Raw genomic sequence first — 12,506 nt, forward strand, 5'->3', positions numbered from 1 at the left:
CATGACATAGAATATATTTTTTAAAAATAAGTATCCCCTTGTTTCAAATAATATTACAAGCCTAATTTTGGAAAGAGCTTCCCTGGTGGCTCAGTGGTAAAGAATCTGCCTGCAATGCAAGAGATGCAGGTTCAATCCCCGGAGCAGGAAATGGCAACCTACTCCAGTATTCTTGCCTAGGAAATCTCATGGACAGAGGAGCTTGGTGAGCTACAGTCCATGGGGTCGCAAAGAGTCAAACACAACTTAGTGATCAGACAACAACAACAAATTGTGGACTATTGGGGCTAAATGGGGCTAAATCATGAACTTGGAGAGGGGGATGAAGATGATCCTGACTGTAGCTCAGTGGATAAGAAATAACAATCCAGCTCATCCTGAGGAGATGGGACCACACACAGAAAAGATCACCCGTGACTCTGGCTGTGTAGCCAGCCTCCAGTCCGAACCATGAGCAGATCTAACAAAGGAAGAAGTAGAAAAGAGGGAGGAAGGGGATGATGAAGCCAAACGCAAAGCTGCAGAGACCAAATGAAAGGGTGTAAGAGAGAAGGAACCTCTGCCCTAAAGACCAAGAAGAAAAAGAAGCAAGTCTCTGAAATTGAACCAAGAAGAGCCCAAAAAGGCATGGAAAAGAGCCAAAACTCAGCAGGGTGAAGCTGATAAATGCCACAGCACCCCTGATGCTGATAAACATTTTTCAATTTAAAAGTCCTTACACATACAGAAATTAATACTTTGACTCAAAAGTTAAAGGCAAAAGGACATAATTCTCAACTGTTCAAGACAGATGGAGACTTTTACTGATTTTAGGATATTTTCACTTATTTACTTATAAAATTCAAAGAATGTATTTTTAACATAAGAAATGTGTGCACAGTGTGTAAATGCTTACAATTAGAATGCATAATGAAATTAGTGAGGTTTTACTATATAACAATGCTTGTTCTTTAATTTTTTGCCAGCAGTATAGAGAGATAAGACATTCTTGATAGCATTCCTAGGAAGCTGATGATAAGATTAATGTTAAGGGACCATTTCAGGATTTCTTCTGTGAGGACTGTTGTTCCCAGGTTGAAACATATATATTTACATACAATCTACACAAATATTTCCTTTAAGTATTTATGGATTCATTTTAAACAGCTGACTTACAGAGAAACCTAATGGGAGAATCTTGAATCTGTAACCATTTTTATGTTAGTAAGTTCCATTTAGAACTTCAAATTTACTGTTTGTAATTAATCTCGTATCTATTTCATCATCTATCTGTATTCATCCTCTTTATATTTACTTGCATATCCAAGAAGCCAAACATTTAGTTCCTAAGTATTAAGGATTAATGAAAGGATGTGCGTGGGTGTGCATGCTCAGTCGCTTACTTGCCCCAGAAGACTCTCAAATTGCCCCAAATAATGGTATTGATGGTCCTGAAGGGAGATGAGAGTAAGAAGGGAATACTGTTTACTTACAAGTAGTCAAGTAACTCTAGAATTTTCCAACATAGAGATATCTGCCTCTCTCGTTTCACAGGTAAGGGGTCAAAAAGAAAACAGCAGGGAAGGTAGGCAAGAAGTTTCTGTACTTTAAATTGTATAAACAAATATGTATGGAGAAGGAAATGGCAACCCACTCCAGTATTCTTGCCAGGAGAATTCCATGGACAGAGGAGCCTGGCAGGCTACAGTCCATACAGTCCCTGGGGTCACAAAGAGTTTGACATGACTGAGTAACTAACATTTTCACTTTCAGGCAAGATGTTTCTGTACTTTAAATTGTATAAACAAATAAGCAACTTTAAGCAAAGCAAGATTTATGACCTGTTCCACTGAGTGACATTTTTAACTCCCTGCCCCTAATTTTTTATTGTAAAATACACCAAATATAAAATTTACCATTTTAACCATTCTAAGTATACAAGTTTGGTGTTGACTTTTTTAATGAATGTACTGAATGTCTTATTAGAGGAAAGTGTCTTAACATTCTTTAAATCTAGTTAGTTTAATAAAAATTTCATCAACATAACTACCCAGGAAAATTTTTATTGCATTGTCACTTCAATAGAAAAGAAAAACTTCAGAATTGATTGTGGAGGAGAAAAGGCGATACAGTAGTATTCCACTTGAAACAGACTTCTTCTTTTTTTTAAACAGCCCAAGGCTGTAGGAAATTCATGAAGTCATTTTAGCCTGAGAATAATACTGTGCCTCAGAACAAGTTTCAAGACAGCATTTTGACTGAATTAGAAATGAGATGTTATATATAAAATGCCACTTCAGAGGCACATTTGTAGGAATGTAACTCTTCATCTACTAGGTATTGATCAGGCTTGTCACTTATCTCTTCTATGGATAGCTACCAAACTCAAGTAGCATTTACTAAGCCCCTGTATGTTAAGCTGTTAATATGTATGAGTGTTTCAGACACTTGGAAAGCAGCCTAGACCTAATTCTCAGTCCAATTGCTAATTCAGTTCACTTCAATGCAGAAGATATGTGTTAACCGTTTAGCACAATATTCACAAAGTTCTGTGCTAAAGTTTGTAGGGAAAACAAAGACCCCCAAGAAACTTGGAATAAGTAGTAAGCTATGACCCCAAGATGGCTGAAACCTAGTAAATGTTCAACTATCTATACTGACAAAAGAAAATCTACAAGTATTAGTGAAAGTTTACTTAGACCAGAGCTACCAAATAGAGGGACTGGGGGCAGGAGGAGAAGGGGATGACAGAGGATGAGATGGCTGGATGGCATCACCGACTCGATGGGCATGAGTTTGAGTAAACTCCGGGAGTTGGTGATGGACAGAGAGGCCTGGTGTGCTGCGATTCATGGGGTCGCAAAGAGTCGGACACTACTGAGCGACTGAACTGAACTGACTGACCAAATAGAAATACTATGTGAACTACAGATCTGTGATTTTAAACATTCTAATAGCCATATTTCAAAAAATAAGTGAAAAAAAGCAGATGAAATTAATCTGAATAATGTTTACTTTAACCCGGTATATCCTATATGTTATCATTTGGGGATGAAATCAGTATTAAAAATTATTGTGATAATTTACATCCTCTTTTTATACCATTCTAAATCTTCAAAGACTGAACGTGCCACGTGTCAAATACATTTCAAGTACAACAGCCACGCATGAATGCTGTCCACTGAACTGGGCAGCGCCGACCTAGGTGTAAACCATTCATTTTACTGCCAGGTCGTACTCTCTCCAGCAAGCCTTGTTAGGTAAAAATCCATTCCAGCTTTAAAGAAACAACAAAAACCCAAGCAGGTTAACACTCCTGATATTCAAAGTTTAACAGTCTAGAAAGCAACATTAGGAAAATATAAGTAGGATTTGTTTTTTTTTTTTTAATTATTATTCTTTTTTCTTTAAAAAAATTATTTAGGATTTGTTTTAGCTTATGTATTTATTAAGAGTGTGGACTCTGGAGTTGGATGCCTGGCTCAAAATCTGGTTGTGCTGCCTTCCAGCATTGAGATTCTGGACAAGTTATTAATTTTTCTGTGACTCTTTTGTCTCTTTTGAAAAATGGGAATATATACACTAAATTTGGGGCTTCTCAGGTGGCACTAGAGGTAAAGAACCAGGCTCCCAGTGCAGGAGATGTAAGGGACACCAGTTCGATCCCTGGGTCAGGAAGATGCCTTGGAGAAGGACATAGCAACTCACTCCAGTATTCTGCTTGGGAAATCCCATGAACAGAGGAGCCTAGCAGGCGATAGCCTGTAGGGGCACAAATCAGAAACAACTGAAGCGACTCAGCATGCACTCATGCACTAAGCTCAGAGGTGTGATTCTAATTTAGTAGGTCAGATTGTGATGTCCAGTATTCTGAACTTTTAATGAATAACTAGGGTGATCTCCAATAGGAGGACTATGAATCTGTTTTTGTTATCAATGCTTATGCGATGCACCTGCATTAAAATCTTTCCCCTTTATACACTGCATAGTCAATAAGAAAACACTTAAGTTATAATAGTTTGGTAGGATTACTGTTTATGAATCTGTACTTGTTAACTATTTAGTAATCCTTCTTGTCTCTGAGACTTTAGAAAATGATTTATCTTTTCCCCTCAGGATGAACACTGAATTTAACAAACAAGAGTTTCCCAGTTCCCTTAAAAATTACATCCATTATCTTAATTTTTCTTTCAATCTAGGTGTTTTGCTTCTTAAATAGTTTAAACCTAAGGCCCAGCTTTGTGTTTATCTAAACATTATTTAAAAATTGCCAAATAAAAGGACTGATGCCAATTCAATTTGCCTGCTCTTATAGTAAATGTACTGGCAAAGCAAAAGAAATAACAGAGGAAGGTGAGCAATGACCATGAATAATAGAAAAACACAGAATATGCTATCGGTCAATTACATTTATTCTTTAGCCTCAAAATTGAGAGAGGCGATTTTCAACTTGTACTTATACTATGATCCAAAAATGTGCTTGGAGGTCAATTGTTTGGAACTCTGAACATCTTTTCCCAAAGAAAGGATACATATTTACACATAGATTCAAAAGCCTATGTAACTCCTAATGAAATAGAATTCTGTGTAATGACAGCGGGGAACTCTATCACTCTTTACAAGAAGTCATCGCTCTAAAAGTGGTAACAGATTTCTAAGTTGGGCAGCAAGATGCACCTCTCTTCCCACTTTGGTGTTACCCTGGCATTCAAATTACGGAAATTCCCTGGCTCTATCTTCTGCGAGAAGTGGGGTCAACCTTTTTCTAACTCTATAAACTGTTGGCCTGAGAAGAGGTTCCAGCAAGAAAGGGCAGAATGAAACCACATGGCAGGAGAAGAGATGCTTCAGAGCTTTGGGTGTAAATAATTGCATAGAAAGGCAAGAGATTCCCATTAGTACATATCTCTAGGGACATCTTTCACTGTGGGCCAATTCCTTGGCATCTAATTCTATTTTTTTCCCTATGAGCTATCTAAATGATCTCACCTACTTCTTTGCCTTTTTTCTTTTTTTTAGTAACCTGTGGATTCAGGCCAAGATTTCCCTCCTTTCCTGGCTCACTGAGGGATGGAAAGCTTTCTCACAGCTTCTCTACCTGATTCCAAAGTGAGTGAGCAATAATTTAAAAAACGTTTTCTCTCCCAATCTCATTCTATTTTTCTGCTTAGATGAGGGATAACCAGCCTAGGGAACAATCTGTGAACTGATGCCTGCCCATGGCCCACCAAGCTTTAATATCCAGCCCTCATTTAATTGTCTTGAAGCCAGGGATCACAAATCAACACCCCACAGAGGCTAGACAGTGCAAGAGACATGCTAATTTCTGGTATGTTAATCAGTGATGCCAGATCTGATAGTGTGTGAGAAACCTAAATATGCAGGGTTACACATGTGTGTGCAATCTTCTGATTTATAAATCTCAGACAATAATTCAAAATTTTAAACAGTATTGCATAAGACAAACAAAAATACATCTGCAGGCTCAGGCCTCATAGGTTTGTTTTTTTTTTTTAATTTTTGCTTTAAGTTCATGCAAAGGAGAAAAATATGTACCCAGAAAAGTGCCTGTAAAATTGCTTGTCCCTAAGGTTTAGCTGGGTAGAATAGTTGCAGTGGGGCCAGTGCTAGAGATGACCCCATAATTGGTGCCCAACTGGATTCCCGACAGCTGGTTACAGATGCTTCTGCCTCTGCCTCAGACGGAGAGAAAAAATTATAACCACTGGTAAATTGATAAAATCTAGGGTTCAAATATTTCTCATCCCTGTATCTTTAGCCTATAACATGGGTATGGTACATAGTCCATGCTCAGTTAATTTTTCATTGACAGAAAAGGATTAATTGGTCCAGTTTTATTGCAGATGTTGCTGTGTGAAGACTTTGGGCAAATTATTCCATGTCAATTTCTTCATCTGAATGGAGAAGATTATACTACTACTAACCTCAGGGTGGTTTAAAGGATAGAAATTAAATAAAACATGTCAATCTCCTTAATGAATTCCAAGTGGCATATAAACACAAGGATTAAAGGATTAAAAATGTAAGTATCTCTGGTTCTCAAATATATACACAAACAAACACTTGTGTATACAAACTCAAATATATACACAAACAAACACTTGTTAAAATGTATGTGTTTTAACAAAGCAGTGCCAATTTTCACATTGGAGCTTTGTTGCTGTTTCTTTCCTCCCAAATTTCATATTCAAAAAACAATGCCATCCGTTTGCTCCCATCTAATACTTAAGCCTTATGTCTCCAAAATGGATTCTGATCTCATCCAATATTCTTTGTCTTCACTGTCAAAAATCTAGACCAGATCTCTACAAAGACCCCCCAACTTGATCTTAAAAGCAAAATGTGAACATTGTCACTTCTCTACCCAAAGTCTTCAGAGAATTATTTTTCCCTTAAACTTCAAACTCTTGGGGCTTTGATCTAGCCCCAAGCCCACCTCCCCAACCACATCTTACTTTCCTTTTACTTACGTCCTGCTATATTACATGTCTTCTTACAGGCTCTCCCCTTCCCCTGGAAGACTTCTCTCTTCTTTCTACGCTTGAGATCCTAATTTAAATGGCATTTCTTTACAGAGGCACACAATTCATGTTACCTGAATCTGTCCTCTTTGGAAAAAAATGTGCTTATTACTCTATTAGAATTCTAACTCTATTAGAATTATCAATCTATTAGAATCAGTGTAATTTTCTTTTTTTTTTTTTTCCATCAGTGTAATTTTCTAATTAGGAACTGATCTGGAGCCACTGAGTCTCAAAGATTTTAGTTTTTATAAAGGCAGTGGATTTGAGTTTTTATAAAGGCAGAGGAGCCACTGAGTCTCAAAGATTTTAGTTTTTATAAAGGCAGGCCCTGATTGAGTAGATATATGAAGCAACAAGTCAGGTTTGGGAAATACTGCCAGCCGAGGAGATGAGGAGGACAGCTTCACAGTGGCCTGTGTGGAGAGGCAGGAAGAGGAGAGACAGGCTTATTTAGATTCCATCACTGACTTCTCTTCATTAGTGTGACAACTGCAAATCCAGAGTAGCATGGCAATAAGCCATGGAAGCTGGAGGATCTGGTTTGAAATCTAGTCTCTGTTACTTAATAGCTCTATGATCTTAGGAAAATTACTTTACCTCAGTTTCATCATTTTAAAATAAAGATAAGAATTATCTTGGAAGGGCATGTTGGTTAAATAAGAACTGTACATTTCCTAAAGCATAGACAGAGCTTGGCTTTTATTTGTCTAGCACACCTTCTTCACAGTCTCTCTCTTCCTTTTACAGAAAACCGCTGCCTCACTGTCTGGCCACATGGCTTGGGTGGAGCTGATCCATCCCTTGGCAACACTGGTCAACATGTGACACTGATCTGGCCAATGAGATCATCACAAACCCTTGGCTACCGTGGCTGGTTCAGAATAGGTTATGTGACCTAGTAAAATGAATTCAAGGAGAAGTTTTGAAGAAAAAATGAGTTCTTTTCTTTGGAGTTACTAGGCTGTAGAAATTAGTTTTGTGCTATGGATGGCTATTTCTACCATCCTGTGGGAAGAACCAGCCTGTGAATGCAGCTGGGCTAGGTGGAAGCAGGGTGAGAAATGCAAAAGGACTGTGTCCTGATGACACTGTTTTAGGTACTGGATCCTTTGGTAGTAAGACCAGATTTACCCCATACACACATTTATTTGTTTGATTCTTTGTTTTCAAAAACTATTTTCCATTGAGGTTTGGTCACTTTCGTTTGAAGTTTTACTAATATGGCAGGTACTTGATAAATGATAACCATTAATTTACTACCACCCTCATCAACTTGGGATTATTTCTGAGCCAGAGACAGGGAGGTGACAAAGAAGGAAGGGACATAAGGCAGAAACAAAGGGTGGGTAGGAGAAAGATCTAAAAATGAACAATAGTGCCCTGAAACTAAGGGAGGGAGAGCCGGGGTGACTGGTAATTTTAGAGGAGCTAATGATATACAAAGAAAAATCATAAAGATGAGAATTCATGGAATCATGAGCTTTTACCATCTATTATTCTGATTTTCTTTTAAATTACTTTTGCAAGAAAAACTACCTAATCCCAATTTGTTTAAAGCCAAAACAAATAACTCTACCTACCTCACGTAACAATTAAAAATTCCTGTGGTGATGACAAACCAGGCATGAATTTAAAATCAAAAAGGTCCTGTCTGATTTTTCATGCAGTCCCAATAAAGAGGGGCTTTTAGAAGAGCTGGTAAAAGGGGAGAATAAATTGTCTCTAAATGGTTGGTGAGACAGTCAAGTAAAGAGTACATTTTTAAATGGATACATTTGTACATTCCATAATTAACAAACATCCATTTTCACTGCACAGCTAAAATACCTCATTCTATTTCCAGTACACTGTCACAGTCAAAAGGATACTAATGAGTCATCTGTAATTTTAAGAAGAAAATGAGAAGGAAGAAATTTTCTATAATAAAGAGTGGGTGAAGAATTTGAGTGTATAGCCAAATGGTGCAATATCAACCGAAGCTATGAAAGGAAACTGTGGGGAAAAAAAAAAAAATATCCCATGAGGAAATAAAGGTGTGTTCACAAGCTAAAATGTGCCTTGCCAGACAGTAAATAAACGAAAAAAAAGAACCCAACCTGGAATCATGTTCTGAAGACCATGGAACCAAAGTTAACACAGTGTGGAAAATTCTGTGGGTCTCTTCTGATAGCGCTGTTCATTTATTCCTTAGTTCTTACCTTGGACTTCTGAAGGCTTAAAACATCTGAGGGTCTGGAATGCTTCATGTGCCATGAATGTTCATGAGACTGTTGATACTAATTTTCCAGTTACTGCCACAATACCATTGACCATGGATTAAACTATTTAACAACCTCAGCAGAAATTTTGAACATTATGTAATTAGTACATTTTAAACTGGGGCAAAAGAGATAAAAATATGTGGGCATATGCCATCCGAAAATATACCATCAGCAGTGACATTTCCATAAGCTCACTGACATTGTCTTTGTAGAAGATCACAGACAGCTTCGCTGTGGTTTGTGTCCTTCTATTCCTTACAGGTAAATTTGTCATATACGTGCACCACTGCACTTTAACCTAAAACAACAAAGACTCTCGAACCATTCTGATAAAAGGCTTGCTTTATTCTATACATTTTTTAAGAAGGAAACTATAGAGATGTGATATATAGACACAACTGGCACATTAAGTACTGTACTTGAGTTAAGCCTTAGGGGAATCACTAGCCTGATTAATACTTGTATGTTACAACCCACAAAGGCAATAAAACCCACATCCCCAATATCGGTGAGAATGGGAAATTTCATCCTAGGAAGCTTTTTCCCCAGTGACACTTCCATCATTAGACCCTTTATCTATGCCAGGAATACTGTGTATGTGTATTGTGTTGTTTAATGAAGATCACCCTGCCATCCTCAGACACCCAAGCCACTAAAATGAAACTGGTCAAATATCATAAGAAATATTCATTATTTTTTAAAGGTTATTATTTTTCTAAGCATTCTACCATCAATCAGAGGAAACAAATTCAGAATTTAAGACTATTCCTCCATACTGAAACAATCCAATTATGAAGGAAAATTTAAAACTAGAAAAGATTGTACACATAACTATAGAAAGTTTTAAAACATGAGCATGAAAAAAAAAAAAGGAAATTTCAAACACACAACTCAAGCATGCCATGTTAGTTTTTAAGGATTTCAGTCCTACAAAAAGTTTCATTTGTATTTCTGTTGAATGACTTACATTTGGAGCCTTGGTTGATGTCAGCTCAAAGTGAAAGCAATGGATGTGCCTCAACTTGGGGAAACTTCCTTTCTGATGACAATATTTCTCTTATCAGGTTGTGCTGCTTGCACACTGATTTGTTCCGAAATGTCAAAATGTTTTTCCTCACACAATGTACATTTGAAGATAAGGGTATGGTAAAGACAAGTTTGAATGTGAACCTAACAAAGTCTATAAGGGTTACTTCAGCACAAGAATCTGGCTGAATAATCATTCCTTCAGAGTCTGTCTTTCATCCTCAGGTTCAAGATCTTTCTTTAAACTATTTGGAAGGGTTTACATCATTTTGCTTTCCATCTATCGTTCTATCCTTTGTTATATCTCATTCATTATAAACCAATTGTGGACTGCTTTGTCTGGGGACATTTGCTCAAGATGACAACTTTATCAATCTAAAAACTTTTCAATTTAAAGGAAAAGATTGATTGGATGATTTGGTTTCTGTTTGAAGAAGAGCCACCCTTGTCCACACGCATTAGTTTGGTCTTTCTCTATGTAGGCGTTTATTGTTTTACAGATAAGGACATGGCAGAGGATCCAGGATCCTAGCTGTGGATCCTGTTTGATGAAGTGGTAGACTCTGGGTGACTTTAATAACTTTCAGATCTACTGGAAAGCTGGGAACTGGATGTCTAGCGGTAGCAAAATGCCTGCTTAGGATGGAGACTGCTAACCCACCCATGATAATAACAGCTCTAAATAGCTTGGATATGTCCAATGGTTATAAATAAAGTCATACATAAAGTCATATACTTTACTGCAATGAATTTCTGGCTAGAACATATCAGAGTCATAACTTCAATAATAGAGTAATTTTAAATAAGTTAAAATGTTTGAATAACTGGTTTATCACATTTTTACTTTAAAAAAATACAAATAACCCCCTTGTAGATTGCTTAATATGGGTTTTAGCTTTTCAGATATCATATTAATTTCCAAAGGAGTGATTGAATGATAAAATGTAATTTTTCTCTTAATTTAAATGGCAGTTATGAAACAGATAGTGGCTTACCTACTAAGATTTAATACTACAATGTTAAAAAAATTTAAATAAAAGATAATAAATCTATTGAAAATGATTAATCTCTTCCATTACTGTAAAATGGACAAATCAGTTTTAAAAAGGAAAACTGTTATAGTTAAACCAGCTATATCCTGAAAAGTTAAAAAAAAAATCTGAACATAAGAAGTTTCTACCTCTGAAAGCTGCAGTAGTCAATGAGGAGCAATTTACAAAACTGCCTTGAATTAACATACCATAATTCCAAACTTCTGCACTTCATAAAAACTAACGTTAATTGTGCCAGCGACCAAAAACATCCCTAAAAGTTTTGGGGGCATTTTTAAGGACCATATTTAAGTAAAACATTTCATTTGCTTAATTACAATCTTTGTGCTATACCTTTTCACCAAGAGTTAACAAATATGTTGTTTTAGGTGAAAACTATAATAAAATATCGCAAATTAACAAGTCATAAATTTAATCTAAAATCAATATAATAATTTTATTTTATCTTTTTTTTATACTTTTCTTCTTGGCTTGGTGAAATCATGGTCATAATGAAAGGATAAGTACTTAATACATTCATTTCAAGCATGAATACCCAAATTTATATATTTTTAGATTACTATATTTTGGTTAATCCTTACCAATATTAATATATTCCCACCAAAATATTAAATAATTGTTTAAACTATAGTTTGTATAGGAATGTTTTTTCCCAAATGAAAGAGTTTCTTCAGGAACTTAACTTATATATAACATAATATTTATATATAAAAATTGAAAATCCTCATGGTATCAAATTTTGTTCAATGAGAAATTAATACCAACATTTTTGAGATCTCTATAACTTGTGACAATTTCAGGATTTTCAAGTACAGAAAACTCATAAAGAGTAAATACAATCCCTGGGGAGAGTTTTTAATTTGTCAAAATAGCTGCCTATGACTTACATTTATTTTTAGGTATCTTTTGTGTACATTTGGGACAGCTCCATCTGTTATGATCTAATCAATTTATTTGTCATATATATGCATAGAGCATATGCAAATGTGTTCTATTTCTCAAAGAGAAGGCTACTTAGAGTTTGTGCTAACTTAGCATATGTTGGTGCTATAACAGTTTAAGGTATACTATAAGGCAATAAGCAGCAAAATATGCCTGATAAAACACACTCACTTTCTTATTGATATAGTAGGGATCCAGGTCCTCCAGTGGCTCTGACACCATCTCTGGAGGGACGTCTCCGTAAATAAAAGGAAGGTTCTTTCCAGCTTCCAAGTCACTATTTGGCTTTGGGCCATGTTCATCGTCTTTCTTGTCTGGTTTGGGATTCTTAGCCTTTTCTTCTGCAATGCGTCTTTCAATAGCCGCAAGGGATTCTCTGGTGAAGAAGTTGAAGCTGTCAGGTCCTGGTGGTACAAGCACTGTTTGCTCCATCTTGTCATCCTGCACATTTTAATCACCATTTACTCTGCATATGAAGTCCTAAAGAGAAAGAATACAGATATTTTAAGGAGCTTAAAAGATCTTAATATATGCAACCTCCTGTTATGCAATACAAATTAGAGGACTGAAAAGTTCATTTCCAATTAAATCCAAATGGAATAATTAAATATAAATTCTCTTTTTTTGGTAGCTAGAACATTTAATTTGAGATCTTTAGCATGACCCTTTAAGCAGACTTTTAAATATGCAAGACAGTATTG

General features: G+C 36.2%; 1 protein-coding gene across 9 annotated transcripts in view; it reads right to left on the reverse strand.

The window, feature by feature from the left end:
- Window positions 1–12,506, reverse strand: part of SCN1A (sodium voltage-gated channel alpha subunit 1) — a 186,969-nt gene that overhangs the window by 78,646 nt on the left and 95,817 nt on the right. For all 9 annotated transcript variants that reach the window (XM_043487894.1, XM_043487896.1, XM_043487901.1 and 6 more), the window contains exon 2: window positions 11,977–12,285. In XM_043487894.1, coding sequence (XP_043343829.1) covers window positions 11,977–12,237 — 261 coding nt within the window. In that variant the 5' untranslated portion in view covers window positions 12,238–12,285. The remainder of the gene's footprint in view (window positions 1–11,976; window positions 12,286–12,506) is intronic.

The sequence above is a fragment of the Cervus canadensis genome, chromosome 15 (assembly GCF_019320065.1).
Source record: "Cervus canadensis isolate Bull #8, Minnesota chromosome 15, ASM1932006v1, whole genome shotgun sequence".
NCBI lineage: Eukaryota > Metazoa > Chordata > Mammalia > Artiodactyla > Cervidae > Cervus > Cervus canadensis.